Below are 24,207 nucleotides of genomic sequence, written 5' to 3'. Positions count from 1 at the left end.
CCATAAAGTCCCCCAGAGAGAGCCACTAAATCTAGGCTGGCTTCTGAGTTGCCCCAGGGACCCTGGAGATAGAAAGGACCCAGTGCTTTCTCCTGTGACAGCAGCTACCTCCTCTCTGGAGCCTGCACCTTGAGTGTAGAAAGCATGGATCTTTCTGGGAGGAAATGTTGTCCTATACTTTGTGGTCTCACTGACCCAGGGCCTCACATTTGAATGTGCCTTCCAACTTCTTGCAGAGTGCACACATATCCACTGGCCAGGCACAAGTGGGCATGCCAGATGTATGAACACAGGAAGGCCCTAAATGTTGTGCCAGACCAGAGAGGAGACATAGCAGCTGCCCCTCTGTTGATTGAGAAGCACTATGCCTCAGGACTCCTGCCTTCATAGAGGTCTGCATCCCGCATCTGACAGGAAATTCTCATACTGTTTCTAACAAGAACCAAGTTTGAGGGTCAAGCCCTTAGGTGACTCCCAGGGAGCTTTGTCATAGGCAATGTGAGGAGTCATACCTGCCTTGTTAGTGGACATGCTTACTATGCCAAGAAGTCACCTCCCACCCTGGGCCTCAGATCCTCATCTGCTCCATGATGTAACTGGACCACAGGGTCTCGAGGCCCAGAGAAATGTTAGTTCCACCTGCTCCCAGGCCTACTTCCTCTTGAAGGGGTGGCTATGCCCCATCTCTCCTTTCTTTCCATTTCTAGGATCCAGGTGAAAGCCCTAGAAGCTTTAGATGGTTAATTAAATTATGTACTAGTAGTGAGGGCCGTTAAGAGCTAATTCGGTAAGATCCCATGTCCATGGGTTACAGAATCTTTTTCTGAATAATAGGCATTGGTTTAGACATCACTGAAATACCTTCCAATAACAACAAGATTTCTTCACAGTTCATGGTTTTTAAGTTGTATATAAGGTGATCACAATCATCTTCAGAAAACTACTGCTTTATCTTTTGCACAAAAGCTGAGTCAGAATACCTCCTTCCTACACAGAGACAGATACAGCTGTGCAAAGCCCTCTTACACTTGCTTGCACACACACAGCCTAGCACCAACTCTCTCCATTCCCTAGTGAGATTCTGGAGTGATTTTCTTCTCTGTGGTGCTAGTAGTCTCTAGACTACAGTCTGAGGGAAGGGATAGGCCTCACAGATCTCTGATCAGGAAGATTTGCATGGGGGAGGGCTCTGGCCTGCAGGAGCACATGCCTACTACACTCACCACACACATCCCTCAGCTGAGGAAGGTCTATGAGGAAGGGGTTTCTACAGCAGATTCCTCGCAGAGTTCATGTATGCTTTTGTGTTGTCAGGTTCTTTCTTTGAATTTTACTGGAATAGCGAATTGCTTTCCAGAATGTTCTGTGATGATGGTTGTCAGGAATGCCTGAGAGTTTTACTTAAATTAACAAATGATTACCCTTCCCATTAGCTCTGCAAACAGGCCCTAATTAGTGAATTGGCTAATGATGGGTGCCTCTGGGGTCATTAGTCCTGACAGACAGTGTTGGCCATGTTCCGGGCTCTGTGTCACTGTCACAAAGCATGTTGTCAGGCTCCACTGGAAACTGAAGCTGGGAACACATGTCCTGTTGTCCCCTCCTTTTGTCTTTTACATTGTTTCCTTGGCTCAGTAAATTACCTATGGATAAGCAACATGGATTTTTAGAATAAAGACAAGAAAAGTGGTTATATAGATTCTAGGTAAAACAGTTTTCAAGAAACCATTGGTCTGGGAATCACTTTAGAAACAGTGTTTTGCCCTGCAGCCTTGGGCTTCCCCAGTGAGCACAATCATCTCTCCCCCACAGGCTGCACAGCCTGCTCGGCCAAATTCCTTCAACATGGTTTCCTTCTGAGCCTGGAGTTGTTAAGGAACAGGAAGATAGCATGGCAGGATGCAGAGGCAGGGCAGGTCTCAGAGGTGGTCCTTCTCAGGACTTGCACCCTCGGAGAGTCTCTTGCCCTCCACGGGAGTGGGCATCAGGCCCAACACATTCTAACACCCGATGGTTTGGGTGTCCTTGAATGCTAGACACTCCAGGGATTTGCAGATCAAGCTTCACAATAACTCTGTGGAGGTCCTGGGCTGGTGTTGTAGAGGTGAGGACAGCCCTGCAGGTGAAGCACAATTAAGTTGTACAGAGGCAAGAACGCAGGGCCAGGAACTACCATGACAAGAAAGGTGCTTTGCATTTGGGCTTTGTTACTCTACAGAGTCTTGCTACATCTGCTCAAAACCTTGTGCCACTTAGCCTAAACACCTATTTAAGCAAAGGCCCAAAGTTTGTTTAAAAACATAAAAGGCAAAAAGGGTATTCAAAGCTTGAAGCAAGTCATGGATATAAAATGTATGATACTTTTCCGTATGATAAAAACAAGCAACACTGCATTTAAATGTTCAAAAGTAGCAGAATAATTAATAATTATGCAAAGGTGATTACCCAGCAGAGCAGATCTTAACATGGCTCTCACTGAATTACTAGCATGACCGTGAGTTTTGAAAAGCAGAAGCACAGTGTTGGTTGAGGTGCAGAGGCCAGGCTTAGGGCTGATGTGGCAGGAAGTGGCTAGTTTATGACCTTCGAAAGCCATAAAGGAAAAGGCCTTGGCTGCTCCCATGGAGTGTGTGTGTGTGTGTGTGTGTGTGTGTGTGTGTGTGTGTGTGTGTGTGTACATACATATACACATACATTTGATCCCTGCAGTGTGGCTCATAAAGCCCTTCCCAACCCAAAAGTTCATGCCTGTGGGCACCCACCTGGTGTTCTTTGGCTCTCACACTCTGGACCAGACTGCCCTCTCTGGGAACACAACCTGCAGCCACTCCAGCCTACCTTCACATCCCTTTCCTATCCTGGGCCAAGGCACATGGCTCCTCTGCTCTAAATCAGTTTTATCATCTGTGAAAAGGGACAATAATGCTGTTCTTGTGCTTGGATGGGAAGATGGTGAGAAGTTGCTATTAGAGCTTGGATGGAGAGTGTCCTCCACAGGTTTATGTCTTGAAGGCCTGGCCTTTATCTGGTGCTAATGGGAGAAGGTGGAACCTTTAGGAGATGGAGCAGAGTGGAAGGAAGTCAGGTTTCTAGGGGCATGCCTTAATATGAAGATCCCAGCCTCCTCCCATCTCTTTGCTTCCCAGCCACCATGAAGCAAGCAGCCTTTTCTGTCACCAACTCTTGCCATGGTATACTGTGCAGCCACAGGCCCAAAGCAATAGGGTTGAGCAGCCATGGACTGAAACAAGCCAAACTAAACATTTCCTCTTTTCAAGCCCTGTGTCTCAGGAATTTTGTCACAGAGACAGAATGTGACTAACATAGTCATGTTTGTAGAGTACCCAGTTCAGAAAAGTGTCGGTTCTGGGCTGTTCAGATGTCCAGGCACACTATGTGCAGCTATTGACGTGTGACCCGTCCCCTTTGAGGTGTGCTGCAAGTGCCAAGTTCGCATGGATTTCAACCACTCAGAACAAAATCCTGTAATATCTCATAATTCTTTCCTGTGCTTACATTTTGGGATAGCACTTTGTTATAGCTTATTAAGTGAAATGCATTATTAAATTAATTTCACCTGTTTCACTTTTGCCAAGTAACTATTAGAAAACTTTAAATGTGCATGTAGCTTGCCTTCCATTTGCACTGGGGAGCACTGCAGTCTTCCCTTTCTCACTACCTGCATGCTTCCTCCTTTAGCATGCCCACCACCATACTTTCAGCCCCACCCAGGAGAGGCTTGTGTCTTCAGTGGAGAGAATTGCACTAGTTCCTGCAAGTAATGGGTTGGATGGAGAACAGCACTGTTCTTCTGAACAGCTTTTTGTTTGTTTGTTTGTTTGTTTGTTTGTTTGTTTGTTTGTTTCTGCTTTGAGCATAGGGAAGCCTACACTAAAATTTAGTATTGTTGCCAAGGTCAGAAACCATCAGTAGGCAAGTGAGAACCCATACCCAAGTTGCTCCCTGAGAGTACTGTGACTTCCTACCTCACTGTATGGCCACTAGTTTTCTTGGTTGGAGTATAGCAAGCAGGAACTAAACTGGCTTTGAACACAGTCTCCATACTGAATTCAAGAAGATGAGCTGGGGACCAGAGAAGAGTGGCTTGGACAGTAAACTGTGGGCAGAGGTTTGAACAGTAGATGGTGGGCAGTTGTTAGAAGCTAAGCCTGGTTTTAGAGGAGGCTGAAGGAAGGTGCTGCTGCAGAGCTCTGATATTGGGCTTTGAGATCTGGAGGGGTGACTGGAGTGATTCCTCTGTACTTTGACCTCAGGCTCTTCTGGACAGATGTAGCTCGTGTGAGTTATTTCCCTGCCTGTAGGTGCTCCCACTCCACCTCCCTCATGTTTACAGGTTCACCCTTCCACACCTGCCCCAAGAGCTTGAAGTCACTGCACAGAGCATTGTGTCAGGAGCCCTGGGTCCCAGTTGATCACAGAGCACCCTGCTGTTGCTGTGTGCTTTGCATTCTCAGACTGGTGATAGCAGGCTCATGTTGGTAAGAATTCAGGAAGATTATGAGCCATATAGCATGAGAGGGTAGAAGGCTTGTGTAGGGATATCATACAGTGTAGGGCTTTTACAGTGGGGGAGTTGCCCAGGCAAGAATTTCACAGGCTGAATCCTGGAGTATCTTTTCCTCAGCCATGTGACAGAAAATGGGGCTTTCTATTTGCCACGAAAGACAAGCTGCAAATTATCTCACTGTGCAGGTGCTGGAAGCAGATCATGACCTCAGGTTTCCATGAAATGGCTCTTACCCAGGTCATTATACTACCCTGACTTGAGGAAGGCCAGAGCAGAATCTATTTCCACCGGGGAAACTAGCAGGCATTCATTCCTATGGGCCTGTTAGCCATATCATCCAGTTTACCTAGTGCAGGCACTGGCCTGAGCTCTAACCCACCACACACAAGAGCACCTCATCTCTGCCCTTCTGTGTGCCCAAGGGGTAAGACAGGGACCTGAGGACAAGTCAGTGATCAGGGAGTTCACATGGCATGAGTACAAACACACAAAGCAGCAAACAGGGTCTAGAACAGGGTGAGGATGCGCTGTGTGGAGGCTGTGCACATTACTGCCACCAATAGAATGCAGTGCTCCATTTAGACTCTTCCAAGTTGCACGTGCGTAAGTGCATGCACGTGTGCATGTATGTGTTTAACATCAACTTCATTAAAAGATGAACACCAAGGTTTTGAAGTGAATACCTGTCATGACAGAAAGAGTGACAGCTCAGTCATCAAGGTGTTCCTGTGCCCTTCCTCCTAGGGCCACATTAGCGGGACCCTGTCCTAGTCTACTTTGTGTTACTGGGATAAGACACTGATTAAAACCAACTCGGGGAGGAAGGGGTTTATTTCAGCTCATAAGTTTCAGACCATCATCTAGGGAAGCAGGGAGGAGGTCAAGTCAGAACTGAAGCAAAGACCACAGAGGTACACTACTTTCTGGCTCCCAGGCTCACATTTAGCTACCTTTCTTTACAGCCCAGGCCCACCTGCCCAGGGATGGTTCTGCCCACAGTGGGCTGGACTTTCCTACATCAATTATCAATCAAGAAAATGCCCTCACAGACATGCCCACGGGCCACTCCTGTTGATAGAGTTCTTCAGTTGATGTTCTCTTCCCAGGTCTGTCAAGTTGACAACAGGACTAACAAGGATACACCAGCAGTAGGTATCAAGGCAGGGCCACCCTCAGACTCCTTTGCAGGTTCCTAGGCCCCTCCTCAAGACCGACCAGGGTCTGATCAGAGGCCCCTGTTGTGGAGCAGCTGCCTGGGTCTACAGCCACCTTCTGGAACATCCCTCCTTTAGGTGTGCTCTTCCAAAAACTGACTCCTTCTACATGCCTCTCCCTTCAGTCTTCCTGTAGACAAAGGGCTATGAGGACAGTCCTATTTATCAGACCCTTTCTATGCTCTTGGAAAATGACATTGAATACATTATCTCCCATTTACTGCCTTATTTTATAGGCAGTAAGATGAGGAGTCGCCAAAGTGAAGGCACTCACAAGGTCACAGAGCTGATGAGTAGCAGCCGCAGGTTTCTGTCCAAGTCAACCACCCTCCATCAGCTGTCACGCAGGAGGTATGGCAAGGAACCGTGGCTGGCACAAGACTGACAGTGGAATTTCAAATGCCAGGGGCTTGGGTTTGGTTTTGTCTTGGGAAGCCATCAAAAGTGCCTGAGCTTTGAAGTGACAGGATCAGATGAGTGTTTTCAGGAGATAATTCTAGAAGTCGTGTATTGTCTACTAAGCCACACTCTTCCATCCTGTCCCTGTGCGGCTGATGATTTCTAAACCCAAGTACAAGAAATTACATTTGTCTATCTGATTTCACGCACATTCCAGCCTATTGTTCCAGCCTGCCTCTTTCAGTCTGTGTAACTGCCTCATTGTGTATACACACTTGTGTGCATGCACACACACCCATCATGTGGGTGGGGGTCCTAATTTGGCAGAAGACTGATTGGAGCTGGCTTCCTGCTGTGCAGCCACTGACTTATGACAGCTGTGACTTGTGTTTCTCACATACCTGAGCAGTGATGGAACAAGATGGAGATACTGAGAAACAAGACCATCTCCTCACAAATACTCTAGAATTCACACCTTTTCCCAGCAACATGATTTGTGACTTCAGTTTTAAATTTCAGAGGCACCGGCAACCTTTGCCCCTTCTCATTCAATGAGTGTTTATTAAGCTCATGCTGTGGGCCAGGGCTCTTGTGCCTGGTGTTTCATGAAGGTCTGTATTCTTCTGTAATTACTAAAGATGAAGTATGTTTATATGAAACATTACTGTGACAACGAACATTTAAAATCCACTCAGGTCCCATGCTTAACACTTCCCATCTGCAGTACATGTCTTTTGCTGTTTATTGTAGCATCTTCAAATTACAAATAACACAAAATACATACCAGAGAGTACATGTATCTCTGTATGTGTGTAGTTATAGATAGGCTGCATCTTTAGATTTTCAAAATGAAAACTAGTGTTGTCTTTTAGTTGAACAGGTATAAAAATGGTATATGAATATTGTATTCATATATGTAATATTATTATATAATAAAATTCAGACAAATATAAAGAAAGTATTCAAAACAGAACCCTAAATCTCCCTGTTAATATATTGGGGCCATCACTCAGTTCACAGAGTACAGCCACAAATCATGCAAATGGGCCGTGTAGTACACACATCTGTCTGCGGACTAACCTCATCCACATGTGGACACCTTTCTAGTCAGTAGATGTCTACTTGTGTCTTTGTATTAATTACCTGCCACTCTTCCATGTGCTTATTTCAGAAATTCTTGACTATCCTATCAAGCTTGTCCCAGCTCCTCCCTAAGATAGCCAACATTCTGACAAATGGACTTGTGTGACTTCCTGTACTTAATTAAGTTCATCTAGAAAAAGTTTCCAGGTCAAAATATATACCAAGAGAACCATATACACATATATTAGTATACTTATGTTTTATCAACTGGCCCTCCAGGAAGTAAGAGTGCCGGTTTCCACCTCACACAGTGATGGAGGAGGGTGTCCATTTTCTCAAGGCTTCTCAAGTGTGATATTCTAATAGAAGCACCTTTGCCAGTTTCACAAGGGAAGACAACCCTGGCTTCTCCAACAGTTCATTTCTTCCATTACCAAGCCTTTTCTTACATTGCTGGCCATTTAGTCTTTTTGTGGCTCACTTACTGGCAGCCTGTGCTGATGTTTCCCTGTATTCGTTCTTACAGGCTGTACCTTAGTGTCACTATTAACCCATGCTCTCTTTTATCGTGACTGCTCTAGTTAATGCTTTGTTTCACCATTGCCCTTTGGAGTTGATTTGCAGATAAGAACCAAATGTATTTTTGTTCATATTTTTGTTGTGATTTGTGTTACATTGCAAAGGCTTTCCTTCCCCCAGGACTGTAATCTCAGGGAATAGTACTTGTGTGCTTTTTTTCATTTCATGCCCTTCAACTGTTACTCTAAATATCCCACTGGGGTCCACTTGGGAACCAGACGTGAGCACAGATCGGCTTGTATTTTCTCTGAGTAGGAGTCCTTTGTCCTGTTGGTTCTGATCTAAGTCTCACCGACCACACACTAGGACCTGCTCGCACACACGGATCTGCTTCTAGACTCCTTCCCAGGACCAGCCCTGCATGTTTTAAACACACTTAAAGCGTATTATATATAAAACTTCAATGATTCAAAATATTAAAACTCTGGTAGAACAAGCCCTTGTACCTTGATTATCTTTTTCCAGCTCGTTTTTTAAGATGAATTTAGAATCATTTTGTCAAATTTCTCCAACCCCACTCACTCCTAGCTAGAAAAAGAAATAGAAAATCTGGCAAGGTCTTTTTTTGGGATAAGCACATCCTCTTGAATCCATTCCATCCTATCCAATTGCCATCCTTATTGTTTGGCTGCTTATTTGGAAAGCACTCCCAACCCATGCAGGGCTGAGGACAGCACAGAGGACTCTGGCGTCCCTTAGCCTTGTGACCCTTACTTGTGACAAGTAAAGCACTTAGGGTTCCTGAGTGCTTTGCTTGTCACAAGGTTGCTTGAGGACTGTTTCTCTGCAGAGGAAAGCCACATCTTGGTCTATCCTAATAGCCCATCACTCTTTAACTGAGTGTGCCCTTCATGTGCCACTCAATGTGTCCCCCATGGCTACCACACAACCTTTCCTCTATGAAACTCCTATCTGAATACAACTGTCACCTCATAGATCAAGTTCCACCTGCTGCCCTAACAGCCTCTCCTTGTTTTCTGATCCAGGACACTGTCTGCAAATGTGTTCTGATTTGCTCCTTCATATGGGCCTGTTCCTTTACCTTTCTTGTCACTAAAGACCTTGACAGTTTAAAGTAAGTGCAGGACTCTTATCTGTAGGATGACACCCTAGCCTGGGTTTGTCTAATGTCGCCTCACAACCACAGTTAAGCCATAAGTCCTTGGAGACTAATGCTGTGCTCTAACAGGGTGTTGTCTCATTGAGAGACCTGAGTCTCCCATCTATACTGGCCATGTTGACTTAGGCCCATTCTGCTTGTGATAAAACCCCCATGTTCCCTTTGTTACCAGCTGGCATTTTGTCAGGAAGTGCTCTGGTAAGATGCCAATGTGCTGACATCCTTTAGACCTTCACTTAACCCTGTATTGACACACTCATCTGAATCAGCCACCGTAGTGATGTCTGCTAAAGGGTGATTGTTTATATCTAGAATGTCTCGTGTGTTTCTGGATTGCTGTTCTATTACAGGAGAATCTTACCTCCACCCACCTCTGGTTCTGTAGTCACTTACTTGGTTCTATTTGGGAGGCCCAAAAGTCACATTTGTTCATTTGAGTTGTAATGTCTATTTCTCACTTATTTGATGTTCAGAATGGCCTGAATTTTGAATGCCTTTAAGACTGCCCCTCTGTCTTTCCCATATCTCTTCCCTCTCAGACTACATCTCAACTTGTTGGCATGAGGTCTCCAGGGCAGTCTTGAGCTCCCTCTGTTCCAGCCTTGGAGCCTGTCAATTAAGGAGTCAAGTGCCTTTGATTGGATAATGGTATTGGACACCAGCATCTGGGCCTGGATGGGCTTGGTGCTGCTCCCATTTTTCTGGGTATTCTGAGTAACTAAGCTAGGAAACACAGGTACGCATGGACTACATAGATGTTCACATGTGAACGCATACACACAAAACTGTATCCTTCAGGATTTATATCTCTGTCTACAGTTCATGTTAATATTCCCAACACCTGAGAGTTGTTAGCCCTTTCCATGATTAAAAGGCCTCCCAGAAAGTAGGGGACCTGGCCTTACTGTCCTCAGCATAGGAGCTTTCTCAGCCAGTGAACTTTTGCACTCAGCAGAAGCCCTCTCCCAAGCCCTTGGGCTGCCTTTTTACCCACCACCTGCACTTCCCCTCTCTCCTCTTTACAGCACACTAGTATTCTCATGGTACCCTCTCTATCAGCACTCCACTTCTCCTCCTCACGCTGAAGGGTTAGATTGGAGGGAAAAGGCCTTGTCTTCTGTTTCTGGACTATCCCAGAATCCTTCAAGGACTCCAGGTTGACAGTTTCAGAAAACAGCCAGAGCCCCATTGTGATCATCATATAGCTGGTGATGAATAGTTTCCTCTCCAGGGGTCAGTGTGTCAGGGGTTCTTCTGAACCCCCATAGCTTATGGCCTTGTGACCGTATTGAGGGAGGTCAGCTCTGGTTCAAAGTCAAGATCAGGCCCTTGAGGATAAGACTGTTCTGGGGTGCTTTCTGCACTAAGAACATATGGCTATAGTTCCTTTTGCCCTGAGTGACACCTGAGGTTCACGGGGAGGAAGGCTCTGGAGAGGATCCCCTTTGGTCCCTCTTGAATCACAAGACAGAAAGTGGACTGTCTGTCACCCTGCTGTCTCCACATGGTGGAACAGGCCCCGTGTCCAGGTGTCTTCCTGGATGACACATAGCTCAATCCAGGTGTGTCCATGTAGCCTCAGTGTCTACATGTATTCAGTAGGAGTGTCAGGCGAGGGGCAGAACCACAGGTGAGATGTCAGCTGTAAACATTTCCACAATCCCTGAGACAGTGAGTTTCACAAAAACAAACTCTGAATGGATCACAGACCTAAATGCAATGCACAAAACTCCCAGAAGGTAATAGGAGAGGGTCTAAAGAACATGAGTTTGACAGTGACTTCTCAGACTCAATACCAAAGGCACAAGCCATGAGAGAATAGATTGACATTGGACTTCATTAAGACAGACTGAGGATGGCTGCAGAAGGTGTGGGTACATGTGGCCACTGATCTGGTGGGGTCAAGTCTAGAGGGGACAGATTATAGGTGGCACCCAGGTGGTGTCAAGACAAAGTGTACATGGCCAGGCTGCCAGAGATACTGAAAGAATTCAAAGTATTCCCAGGGTCTATGTGTAGAAGACTAGAGTGTTGATAGCAGTTAGGAACCCAGATTGTGGGGAGTTCAGTCTGGTTTTGGTGTACTGTACAGCGAGGCTGCCAGAGGTCAGAGTAGGAGAAAGGGTCTGGCTGTGTTGAGGGTGCCTGCAAGGCAGACCCAACTTTAAACCACCCACAAGGAGGTATGTCTAAACACAAGCCCAGTGCTTGCCTCCCTGTCTTGTGTCTTGTGAGATGGCAGTGTTCTCTCAGGAGCATATGGCACTGCAAATCCACTCTTGCATTTGGATGGTGAACAAGCAGAGAATACCCAGCACCTGGGCTCAGGGCTGTGGCAGTCCAGCCAGACACAGTGGTTGTGTGGGTGGATATGGGTGCCTATGGAGGAAATCCTGTCATGCAGATACTCTCTGTGCTGGATAGTTTTCTGTCAATTTGACAGAAGCTAGAATCCTCTAAAAGGAGAAAATGCCTCTATGGGATCAGGCTCTAGAAAGCCTGTAAGCCTTAATTAGTGATTGATGGGGGAGAGCCCAGCCCATTCTGAGTGGTGCCACGCCTGGGCTGGTGGTCCTGGGTTCTGTAAAAAGCAGGCTGAGCAAGCCAGTAAACAGTACCATGCCTTCCATGGCCTCTGCATCAGGTTCCTGTCCTGACTTCCTTCAATGATGGACTACAGTGTGGAAGTGTAAGCCAAATAAACCCTTTCCTCCCCAACTTGCTTTTGGTTGTAGTGTTTCATCATATAGTAGTACAGGGGGATACCTTCTGGATGCTACTGTATATAGTTGGTCCAGTACCTGCAGGTGAGCTCCAGAACACTTCACAGCAGGCAGCAGGGGGTACCTGCTGCTGGAAGGTCTCACACGGGAGGATATAGCAGACTCTAACCTTGGGAGGTTCCTCAGATCTTGGGAGAAGGGAGTAGGAATCACCTAGGACATAGGCTGCCAGGCTCAGGAAGGGTGGGAGCTAAGCAGCAGGAACACAGAGAGCTCCAGAGAAGGTAGGAGAGCAAGGCTTAGGACAGACACTATCTGACTGACTGTTAGAGAAAATGAGCAGGGCCCAGCCAGCCCATACAAAAGAGCCCATCCAAGTCCCAGCCACTAGAACCTGTGCAAAGTAGAGCCCCTGTGACTCCTAATTACTGATGCCTTGCCCATTTTAGATATGGAATGTCTGCTTTCTGCTAGGTATTCTGTGCAGAACTGCAGAAACAAAGGTAATATATTGTGGTTCCTGCCTCCCAGGCACCCCTGTTTAATAGAGAGACTGCAGCATGCATGTGTGGTACTCAGATGGGTGATAGGCAGTGCCTGAGACCCTCATCAGTAGCCCAGTGAGGGCCGCAGAGCAGAAGAGACAGATTCAAGAATGCTTCTCTCAGTGAGAGGGATCCAGAGAGGTAGGAGGCCAGTGCAGGCTTTCATGGGTAGGCAGTAGTGAGATAGGAACCAGCCAGTCACCAGGATCTTTGTGAAAGCATGTGTGGGATAGAAAGAATGTTCTAGAGAGGGGGCATGGGAGCTATGGTGCAGACACAGGAGAGCATAGCACATGTTAAGAGAATGACCCATAGTGCTTTCTCTTACCACCAGTTTGCTTAGCAGCTGTTACATGCAGTGCTGACAGATGCTGGGAGTAAATGAGCAATGCCAAGAGTTTTCAGAGAAGAGAAAAACAGAAGTGCAGTCAATGAAAGCTCTGCACACAGTGGGTCACTCCTGCTGGCATAGGGTAGGGTAAGGTGTAAGCTACAGTAGGCCCTCCATTGTATCTATAGAACTCTTCCTAACACAGCAAAACCTCAGAAGAAGTTCTCTAGAAAAGAGGGGGGTTTGAGCATGGAGATAGGTAGGTTTGCCAATCTACTAGGTGACCAGAGGCTTTGGGTGACTAGAGACCTGGAGGCAGAGAAAACAACCAGAGCCCCCCGGGGAACTGGAGCTTAGAAGATAGGAGCAGTTTCTAAACTAAGGGTTCTACACTCTAACCGGCAGCAGGAACCAGTGAACAGTTCTAAGCTGGGGAGCTGCCTTACACTCCAGTGATCTTCCACCCTGTTAGTGGTGGTGGGTGGTGGGTAGAAGGCAGAAATCAGCACAGCATCTGGAAGCCAGGAAGTCTTGAGGAATCTGGGGCCTGAATTCGGGTGGCCAGAATAGAGAGGTGAGAAGAGGTTTCTGTGAGATTCAGGATCCACCAGCTCCAACACAGTCTCACTCTCTACAGTTTGGCCTTCTGGGACACTTCCTTCCTATTGTCACCTGGCCTGGGACAGCTTAGGGTCAAGTCCTATGGAAGCAGGTGCCCTCCTCCCACTACACAGACCTGCACTACATCAGAGTCTATGCAGGCTCAACTACTTTGGCTGCTGTGCTCAGGGTGGGGTCTCTACTTCGTGCTGTAATGGCTCCCTTCATGCTTTAGAGCTGAGGTGGGCTGGTCTGTTCACCAGGGGGCTCCACTGGTCACATAGAGCCAGTACCCCACATACACCATTCACAAGTAGGTGTGTATGCAATGCAGATAGACAGCATATCATTTAAGCAAGAATTGGTGTCCCTGGGTCTAGAATGATGCCAGTGCTAGTGATGAGTTGGGGAGATGGGGAAACAAAATAGACAACCTGATCATGCCTCACTTCGTGTTGTTACAGACCATCTCATGGATTCTGGGTATGAAATTTAATGTGGAACTCAGAGGCTCACAGGACCATTAGGAGAGATGCAAGACAGGAAGTCAAGGGAGATCTCATCATAGGTCAGGGGTACTAACCCAGAAGACCTCAGCCTCAAACACTGAAGCTGATAGCTCTCAGGGAAGCTGCTAGATATCTCAAAATTATCTGAAAAGCTCAACCAGCCTGCATGTCTATAAGCCAAATGTTTGGCTCCCAAGAGCCCCTCAGAGCTGCTGAATGCCAGGCTTCAAGGTATCATGCTATGGCCCTTAAAAGTAGGATTCTCCTTGCTTCTGGGGTCTACTTCAGGCTGCTGGGCCAGAGCCCTGAAGAATTGGCTTTCTCTTTGCACTGGTCTAGGCCTCGTAGTATTTCTCTTACTGGCAGATACTGGTAACTGCTGGCCAGTGGCTTGACTCTGAGGTTGAAGTGGGCCTGCCTGCTATGTATCTGCCCCTGCCAGATCCCGTTCCATCATACAGGGGGTCTTCCTACCTCACTAGTCAGCCAGCACCAATGGTTTCCCTCTTCCAAGAGCCACGCTACCCCGCATGTCAGCCACCCTGCAGAGCATGACCTCCACCCCAAAATGCCAAGGCTCCCTTATACCAGGGCTTCTAGTGCCCTCTACTCCCAACAACATTCCTAGCACTTGTCTTCCTTCCTTGGAATAGCCTTCACACAGCACCAGTGAAAGCCGCTGTAGGGCCAGGCACAGTGTGACACTAAAAACCACTGTGAGCTGCTTCTATATCAGAACCCTTAGAACCCGACACCATGTACAACCCTAGGTTCTTGCAGCACAAGCTGGCCCACTAGTCCTTGTGGGGGACAGTGCTTCCTACTGCAGCCTAGGTGATCTCCCAACAGTCACAGGGAAAGGTTCTGGCATGCCTCCATGTGCCCTGAGAGGTACTGTCCTGGGGTCTTCATGCAGGAGGTTAACCCCAGGCTGCATCATGGAGGAGCCTGGATGCCGCCCTAAGTATGCCTCTGGGCCTCAAGACTCGTGGGTAGGTGCACAACATTCACTCTAGAAGTTGCCACCTGCCTGTCTTGGGGGCAGAGCACAGGACTGAGGCTCTGTCTTTACCTGTCACACTCAGCGTCACTAAGCAAACACTTGACATTTCTAGGCCTGTACTGTGGACTTCCTCACTGAAGCACCTCAGGAGGCTGAGTGGGACCCAGGCTCTAGCAAGAACCTTGATCTGGGCATAGCTGGTTAGGCCTTGGGTTTTGGGGCTCATCACTAGGACTAAAGCAGACCTCAAAAAACAGGCCCAAGTGGTTGGCCATAGTCCTTCAGAGCAGCAGTACAGCCTTGCTTTAGAAAGAGCCCTCTGTAGTTAGTGTCAGCATGGTTGGGTTGTAGGAGCAGACCAGATGAGCATGTGACAAACCAGCCAAGATAGGACTTATTTTTCCAGATGGGAAATGATCAAGGCTCCAGTGAGAAGGGAGCAGAGTTAGGAATGGTCCTTCCTTGAGGAGGCCAGGAGAGGGCATCAAATCCTGGAACTGGACTTACAGGTGGTTATAAGCAGCCATGTGGGTGCTAGGAACCAAACTCGGGTCCTCTGGAAGAGCAACAAGTTCTCTTAACCACTGCTCCATCTCTCCAGCCCCAACTGAGGGTGCTTCCTGATTATGCTTGAGAACCTCAGACTGCAGCCAGAGACTACTGTGGGGCATCTGTCCCAATACAGTCACCCTCAGACATTAAAGACTAAGTAACTTGCTGTTTCTCTCCCAGCCTCTGAGACCCTGAAAGGGCCTGCACTTCCACATATCTGCTGGGGCGGGGGCAGTACGCATACAGTCGTTCCCCTGAGTGACAGGAAGCAGGCCCCCTGTGTTTTGTTTTTACCCCTAAAGGTAGTAAGTACTCCCCTTCCTTCCCAGCTCTTCGTCCCATTTAGCCCTGGGCCTCTTACCAGGCTCTAGTTCTCTGAGGGATGGGCAGCTGGAGACCAGACTGACAGTGATCCCGAGTGGCATGTTGATCAGTGATGGATCCCTTGGTCCCACTTACCCAGGTTGAGTGGCACGTGGTCGATAGCAGCCAGTTAACCCAGTCCCTTGCAACCTGCCTGTCTGAGCAGTATCTGCACCCTGGCTGCAGGATGGAATAGAAGCTGCCTCTGAGCAGCTGGACACGACCTGACGGAGATGAATGTCTAGTGCATGTGGAATATCGTTGCTGCTACTCTAATAAAAAGCCTGCTCCAAGGTCCCCCACCAATGTTTCCTTGAAATTAAATATCAGGAGGACAGATAGTAGCCAGATTCCGTACCAGGCCAATATTATCAGATGGATGTCGGCGGTGATAATAGGAGAAGGAGAAGTTGATGAGATTCCATTTATTAAATAAGTGAGAGACACGAAGGACTGGGGCTCCATGTGAGCAGGTGTACAGTGTGCACCTCCTGAGGGGCAGCTGGGGGAGGATAGCACCCTGGGTTTGCTCCAGGAACTCCTCTTGCTGCTGAGGCTACAGTGCAGGGGGCAGCGGGGGCAGATGCTGTTCCCATAGTGACCCTAGATGGGAACAGGGAAGATCTTGCCCTCTCTGGCCTCCTGTTGACTCTGACCTTGTCATGTCCCTTAGCTTACCACTTACTTTGCTTTCCCATGTAAGCCTTCCCTACAACACCCTTTTCCATGTTGAGTCAGCGAGTCTCCTGGCCCATTGAGAAGCCCTGCATACCTTGTGGTATGAGCCTATGCTCTGTTTTGTTTCTTTCTCATACTCTTGATTGTCTCTTCTTTTGGATTTTGTGACATTTTCTATACGCTGAGTGAAGACATTAGGCTATGGAAATGGACACATCAGGCTGTTATCTTGCCTCTGTCTTACTGCTGAATGCCCTTGAGAAAACCACTCAGGCTTTTTGAGACTCGTCCCTGTGTGCAGAATGAGGTAGTAATGCCTAGCTCACAAAGCTGTTGTTTGTATTTCAGGGACATGTTATAGTTTTAGTGATGTATATTGTCAGGGACACAGTAGTCCCTAGCATGGTCTGGTTAATCAGAATAGGAAAGACCTTACCTACATGCACCCCCATGTGAGTTGGCTTTTCTTCCTAGGCTGTTTGCCTGGATAGATACATCCTCCTTCCTTCTCCTTTTCTTAGGCTGTTCCTCACTCCAGATGTCTTTCAGAATGTGGGCTACTTATGGAACAAAGTGTCTCTTTGTAGAGCTGCTCATGAGATACTGCTCCTTCTCTTGACCGTGCTCATGACCACAGTCCGTTTACCTCTAAGTGCAGAGGGTATCTGTCTTAGTTGGGGTTACTGTTGCTGTGGTAAAATACCATGATCAAGAGCAACTTGGGGAGGAAAAAGTTTATTTTGCTTGTACGTCTACATCACTATCATTGAGGGACGTCAGGGCAGTAACTCAAAGAGGAAACCTGGAGGCAGGAGCTGATGCAGAGGCTATAGCATGCTGCTTACTGGCTTGCTCCTCGTGGCTTGCTCAGCCTGCTTTCTTATAGAACCCAAGACCACCAGCCCAGAGATGGTATCACCTACAGTGAGCTGGGCCCTCCCGTATCAATCATCAGTCAAGAAAATGTGCAACAGGTTTGCCCACAGGACAGTTTAGTGAGGGCATTTTCTCAATTGCAGTCCTCTATTCCAAAAAGACTAGCTTGTGTCAAGTTGACATGAAACTAGTGAGGACAGTGCCTCACAGAGTTGGGGTCAAGATTTTGCTGAGCCTGGTGTCTATCTTAGTACATGCACAGTAGGGGTGCTTGATAGAAGCGGGTGCCATCCTGCACTCCACCACGTCCACACTGCCTCCTATGGGCCTTCAGAGGCTCATGCATTCTCTCAGTTTTAGAGGTTGAGAGTCCAGGTGCAAGGTGTGAGCAGTTTCTGGCCCTCTCATCCAGTGTGGGAGCTGCAGATACTCCTGGTAGCCTCCTGCTCTCCTTGGCTGGTGAAGTGTAGTACAGTCTCCACCTCTGTCCTCACACAACCGTCTCATGGGTCTATCACTGTCGTTTTTCTTCTCATCAGAGTGTGAACTAGATTACCCCTGAGTTTGGTTCATTCTACTTCTCTGTTACCTGTCTTTGCTAAGTGTAACCATAGCCACACTGTGTCCAAATAAGGTCATGTTCCAAGGCCCAGGAAGGATGTGGACAGTGAAGGAAACTCAAGCCCCTGACCTCTAGGTGTGCAGAAGGAATCAGGGCTTACTCCTTCCCAGGCCACCCACTTTGAGCACCAGTTTCTATTGTGGCAGATATATGGGATCCATATTGATGTAAGCTAAGCAGAAATATAGCTGTGCACTACAGAAACAGAAAACTGCCTGGCTTCTGGTGTCCACTTCTGGGTGAGAGCTGTGGCTACTGGCAACCTGATTTTTGTGACATTCTTGCTATTGGACTTTTCATTTACTGAATATGTACTGAGACTGTGTGCCCCAGGTAAGCTGAGCAGGGCTTCCACAACTATCTAAGCTGACACCCATTCACAAGATTGTTGTTACCCTTTGGAGCTTTTTGTAGCCACTCAGGGTAAAATAGGTCACCTTGAATGGGGTGAAGCCACCCAACACCTGCTTCCGAATGGTCTGACCTGGCTAGCCCTACCCTACTTCAGAGAAAGGTTCGCTTCAGGAGCATTGCCTCCCCTTAGCACCTTCTGTGCACAGTGGGTAAAATGTCCATTGACATTTGCCTGCCCTTGTGTGCTCCTGCTGTGCTGAAGTCCCTGTGGAGAGGTTCTGTGGCCTCAGCAGTGGCAATGTTGTCCAGGAGGTAGATTTCACACAGCCCAGTTTCTCCCTGCCTAGGAACCCACTGTGTGTTCACTGAAGTTTGCTTTCAGCTCACAGGCCCTCCTATTGGCACTTGAAGCCAAGAGAGCAGCCATCAGCAAGATGGGCAGCTCTAGTGGCCATGAGAAAGGGGGCTAGTGGTGAAGCCACTCCTCTGCCCACTTGCAGCTCAGCCTAATCTACTAGTGGCTTTGTCATAAGTTTATGGAGGTGAGGTCGAGGCTGGGCCCAGGAGCCTGCCAGGGTACTTTCTTAATAAAGACAGTAAGCCTCATAGCTGAGATAGCCCCTGGTGTCTGTCTGGTACCTGTTGACCATATTCAGAGGTCACATGGGGAAGGGAAGTGTGCTTTAAGATTGAACTTGTGCCCTGGAGTCTTAGGCAGGTGAGAGGCTGTGTTTAAGGAACATAAGACCTGGCATGGGGACAGCAATACAAGCCACCAAATACAGCTGGCAGTCAAAGGCACCACTATGCAGGGACAGCTGCACCTTCCCAGGTGTGAGCCACAGAACAGAGCCAGGAGGGGAGACAGTGGGGTTGGGGTGCAAGCTGGAATTTCAGGGTGCTTCTGGGGGGACCTCAGAGTGGTGCTTGTAGAGAACACTTGTCTGAGACAGGAGGCCACTAAAAACTCTGTTCTCCAAGGCCATACAACTCCAAAAGGCCCATGACTGGATGTCTTTGTACCAGAAGTACAAAGCAGCCATTCCACAAGCACTTGGAAAGTTACAAAGGAGGTAGCCCCACAGTACCCACAGGGCCTCCTCCGTACAGCAGGTAAAAGCTGGCAAGGGGGTCTCTAGAGGCTTAAGAGAAAGGGACCACATCCAAAAGGCACCTCTCCCTCGTGTGTTTGAGGACTGGGTGTCAATGCAGAGGCAAAGACCCCAGGTGACCTCACTGAAGCTTGTTAGGTTGAGGCTCCCCTGGGCAGCATTGAGCACAACTATGAGAATGAGGGGGCTTCTACCCTTTAAGTATGCTTTCTCCCCTGTGGCCTGGCAGCTTGCCACAGCAGCCCAGCCAGCCTGCCCACTTCTGTTGCAAACTTCTTAACTTGTTCAGACCTCGGTTGACCCTTACTGTCTCAGCCAAATATGGGCTTTCACTCCTTCACTGGCACATATCGTAAGGATAGGCCGTGACCAAACTCTGCCGGCAGAGAAATGTGGACTGGATGAGTGAGGTTTCTAGGAAGGGTCAGGCCTGATTAAAGGAGGCACTATGCCTACAGAGAGGATAGCACATGATGACTGTGGTCTGGGGCTGGTTCAGGAAGAAGGAAGGACCCCAGGCAGCATTATAGAGTAAATGGCAGGGCTAGAAGTATCCATCCAGACCCCTGGCCTGGGCATGAGACATGCTGACTTACTTCCTAAGCCCCTGATGACTCTGCTGCTGACTCTTCTTAACTGATGGCTTTGACTTGCTTGAGTTATTTTGATGACAGCACTACCCTCTCTAGTGTCTACTGCATGGCTGACACTCTAAATTCAGAGGTGCAGGGCAGAACAGCAGGCCAGCCTGGAACACAGCTTGCAGAATAGCCATCCCTTTTATTGCCAAGGAATTTAGGGAGTGGCTTGCTGCAGCTTTATAACTGTCAGGTGTCGCTGCATGTCTGCCACAGCTGTTACAAACCCACTGGAAAGCTGATGCGTGGATGGCGCCACCACAATGTCAATAAATATACCCTCCCCACACATTGGCTACATGACGGAACTTCTCCATACCACAGTTTTCATGTGGGAGAAGGAGGTGGGGAAGAATAAATAGCCAGGAGAGGTGACGGGGCCTGCTTTCACCAGTGTGCTGCTCTGTGAGCTGCTGGGGGTTGAGGCATGAGAAAGTGTGCTCAGGACCCTGAGTAAAGGTGTTAAAAAAGGTTTGTGGGAGGGGGAGGAGGAGGAGTGTGAGAGAATGGATGTGTGGGAGTGTGTGGATGTGTTAGGGGTGTGAGAATGAGTGCATGCGAGTGGGTGACTATGTAGGAGCTTAGGAGAATAAGTGTGTGAGAATGAATGAGGGGCAGCTATACATGTGGGAGTGTGTGTGAGGTGCATGAGAGTATGTGTAGCTGTGTGTGTGTGAGTGGTGGGGACATTGGGTGTGTGACAGTGAGGGCGGCAGAGGGGAAGAGACCTAAATGGAATGAAAAAGGCATCTGGAAGTGGTCTGCAGCTCAGAGATGGCCACAGGGAGGCTGGGAAGCACCTGTAACAGTATAATCTGTTGTTTACTTTTTTATCGCTTGTTTTGCATCATAGTTATAGAAAGTCAGCATATTCACTTGTTATAGATTCTAAGACTATTTTGATAAAGGAAGAAAGAAAAGATAGTGAAGTGCCTCAAAACATTACTACAGTTATCTCTAAGAAGTGGGGTGTTTTTGTTTTTTTTTTGTTGTTGTTGTTTTGAGACAGGGTTTCTCTGTGTAGTTTTGGTGCCTGTCCTGGATCTCGCTCTGTAGACCAGGCTGGCCTCGAACTCACAGAGATCCACCTGACTTTGCCTCCTCAGTGCTGGGATTAAAGGCATGTGCCACCACCACCTGGTCATATTTTTGTTTTATCTTTTGGACATCTCTAGGTTTCCTGCTTCACTTGTGCTTGTTGTAAAATTAGAACAGGGGTTTTGTGGGGAAAATGGCGTTCCTGTCACCTGGCTATGGTGTCAGGTCAGAGCCTGACCCAGACAGCTGGGAAACTGTCCAGTGTTGTGTCCTCCAGCTAAGGCCTCTGCCCACTAGGCCCCTCACACATCCTGGTGGCACTGGGGACTTAGGGCAGCAGCCAGCCATCATACAGCCCTAGACCCTAGTCTGTTTAGCATTGGCCACTGGCCATAGGACCAGACCCTGCACTTCCTTATTTGTAGAGTGAGCTGAAGTGTGGATGGACATCCAGATCTTATCCTAGTGTCTTTCTGGGTACTGAGTGTGAACTCTTGCCTCCCATGCCTTCTGATGCCAACCATCTGCTCTTGTCATCCCCCAGGCCCCGCAGAGTGGAGCCTGTGTGTTCTGGCCTGCAGGCCCAGATCCTCCGCTGCTACCGTGACCATCTGCATGAGGTACTTCTGTGTTCGGACCTGGTCAAGGCATACCAGCACTGTGTGAGCACTGCCCGCAAGGTGAGGTCACTGCCTTCGTGTGTGAGCATGGGATAGAACAGTCTATGCCTGGGCCCCATCATTTAGATGTCCTATCCACCACCTGGCTCGGAGCCATGCCTCACTACTCTTAGGACCTGTTCCCTGTGCTGCTCTACCTGGCTAGGCTTATGATGTCTGTCTACCTTTCTGGATCCAGTGGCAACTTCTCACCTTTCAGCATGTGGGCTGAGAGGAGGCTCCCCTGCTCTACCTCCAGCTTCCCTCAGCAGCAGCTCTGAGCCCTGTTCCATTCACCCTGTGTCAGTGGCCAATTCCAGTTCCTGTGCTCCTTGGTATATCCTTCCAGTGTACCTTCATTGCACCAAGAGAAAACATGGAAAATGTGATGATGGTGGTGGACAGATTTTAGGAAGCTCCAATGTGCCTCTGTCACTACACATGCCTAAAAGAGGCTTGGGACCTTCCAGGCTCAGACTCTTCTTCCTGGCCCTATACCTAATGCTCCTGGAAAGCAAATCCTCAGTGAGCTCCTGGCTACATCAGAGGCCAGCCGGGCCCCGGAGCCACCTCTAAACCATGCATGCAGTCTGGCACAGTACAGGCCTCAGCACTAGGCTCACGGGGCTCCCTGTGACCAAGGCATACTGACTGAAAACACTCATTGCCCTTTGCCAGCTCACTGAACATAGTCCCTGGCAAAGGTGACATAGGAGTGAAGGACCCTCTGAAAAGATAAGCTTCCAAAAGCACTTAGATGACAGAGGCATTCTTGGGACAGCTCAGGATACCTGAGGCCCCCCAGGTACAAAGCTGTAGCCTGTAGGTATGCAGAGCTCCCTATAGCGTGAACCCAATTGCACAGGTGCACTCTCCCGGTAGCTGTCTTAGAAAACCCCTAGTTGTTAAACTAGAGAACAGGGAGGTCCTTACTTACACAGAGCAGAAGTGGGTGAGGTTGCACTATACCAGGGTGGGGCCTAGGCATGCCACTGTGAGAGTGGAGAAGGGAACTGGGCCTCTGGAGATAAAGAGGTGGTGCTGGCTATTATTGCTGCAGATTGTGTTGAGTAAAGGTCCTTTGTCCTGCTGGGCAATGAGGAGAGACCCAGTCCAGGTTCCAGGCCAGCTGACTGACTAGTAGCCAGTCATGCTCCTGGGGAATGGTCACTGTCCCATGCAGTCTCCAGGAACCTGGAAAGCATGGGGCTGTTGCCTCATGCAGCCCTGGGCTGGGCCATCATTGGGACAGAAGAAAGCTCACCTGAACTCTGGCTATTCTCTTTGAAGGGCTGAGGAGCAGCATCCTTCCTGGAGCCTTGAAGAAGGGACCCATCATAGGACCACAGACCCCAGGCCATGGCCCTTGTACCCTGCAGCTCCCAGCTGGGTACCCATATGCCTCTGAGCATGGGGCCACCATGCTTGAGAAACAGTATGTGCTACTGACCGAAAACAAATAAAGCAGATGTCTTTGTTTGCAGTCATTCACTCACTGGCACCCAGTCACTTCTGTTGACTCTGTGTCCAGCCGTCTGTTGGTCACCAATGACACAGGGCCTCATAGAGCAGACTGTTTCTCTGGGGGAGTACTAGGCCTGGAAGGGGACAGCGTGGAAACCCATAACTACTTGACTACACAGAAGCCACCACAGAGCAGGTATGAGAAGAAATAAAGGAATTTTTTTTTTCTTGGGATGGTGCCAGCTTCCAGAAGACCTTCTGTTTGCTCTCGGGAAGGGTGGTGGATAATTGCAGGACAGAACAGAGCTGGGAGGAGTGGGCCCCAGATGGGGAGGGGCAAGGTGGTCTATAGTCTATAGTGGGCATGAGAGGAAAAGGAAGTTGGAGGAAGGGGCAGCAGGGCTGGGGAAGCCAGGCCTTGAGCAGGGGACAGTGCTGTTCAGGCACCTAGAGCCGTGTCATTGTGCTCTCACAGAGAAGGGCAGACTGAGGCAGGGCCAAGCCAGAGAGCACTGTAGTGTGCACAGCCCAGGATGATGAGGCTGCCCTTCTGATGGGTCAGAGTGGGTATCTGAATATGAGATAGTAAGAAAGGATGGTCAGTTTCCAGGTCTCTGACATGGTGTGGGTGGCACCACTGTGGTACAAATGTGAGGACTGAGATGGACAGGTCTAAATACTGGCCTTCCAGTTCTCAGCCTTACCCTATAACTGCACATCAAGCCCCAGGACCACACTGTGGCCTGCATCATGTCAGCGCAGGGGTTCAGGTGGAGCTTGGGGTTCTCTGGGTTCTCTGTTGGTGACCTTGTGTTTCCTGTTCAGGTTTGTTCAGGGAGTCCCTGAGCCATCTGGAGCTGAGTTTCCCAGACTCAGGCTCTGCGGCACAGGCATCCCCATACTTCTCCCTCAAAGCCCAAGGGAGAATTGATGTTTGGGAGATACCCACCATCTGTGAAGGTTTGCCTGAGGTCTTATTTAGCCACACTGTGGGAGTAGTGCTCAGGAAAGGCAGCCATGGCGCCCTCCTGTGTTCTGGGTGAGTGCCTCACAGTGCATAGGGAAGCTAACCCATGCCCTGGTCTGAGCCCTACAGGGAGGGAAAGACCTGCTGGGATAAGACAGGTCACAGGTCACGTGACTTGTTGACCTTAAGTGACACCAGAGCTGTCCTCCATCTAGGAACAAGGAGCCTTTCTGAGCCTTCCCCAGAGACC

The 24,207-nt window shown here is 48.7% G+C and overlaps 1 protein-coding gene across 1 annotated transcript in view; it reads left to right on the top strand.

The window, feature by feature from the left end:
- Window positions 1–23,017, top strand: part of Chchd6 (coiled-coil-helix-coiled-coil-helix domain containing 6) — a 212,735-nt gene extending 189,718 nt beyond the window's left edge. Inside the window, exons 7-8 of the mRNA XM_059258177.1 lie at window positions 21,412–21,547; window positions 22,817–23,017. Coding sequence (XP_059114160.1) covers window positions 21,412–21,547; window positions 22,817–22,822 — 142 coding nt within the window. The 3' untranslated portion in view covers window positions 22,823–23,017. The remainder of the gene's footprint in view (window positions 1–21,411; window positions 21,548–22,816) is intronic.
- The last annotated feature ends 1,190 nt before the right edge of the window (window positions 23,018–24,207 follow it).

Source organism: Peromyscus eremicus, chromosome 3, assembly GCF_949786415.1.
Source record: "Peromyscus eremicus chromosome 3, PerEre_H2_v1, whole genome shotgun sequence".
NCBI classification, from domain to species: Eukaryota; Metazoa; Chordata; class Mammalia; order Rodentia; family Cricetidae; genus Peromyscus; species Peromyscus eremicus.
This window is presented reverse-complemented; position numbering and strand designations above follow the sequence as displayed.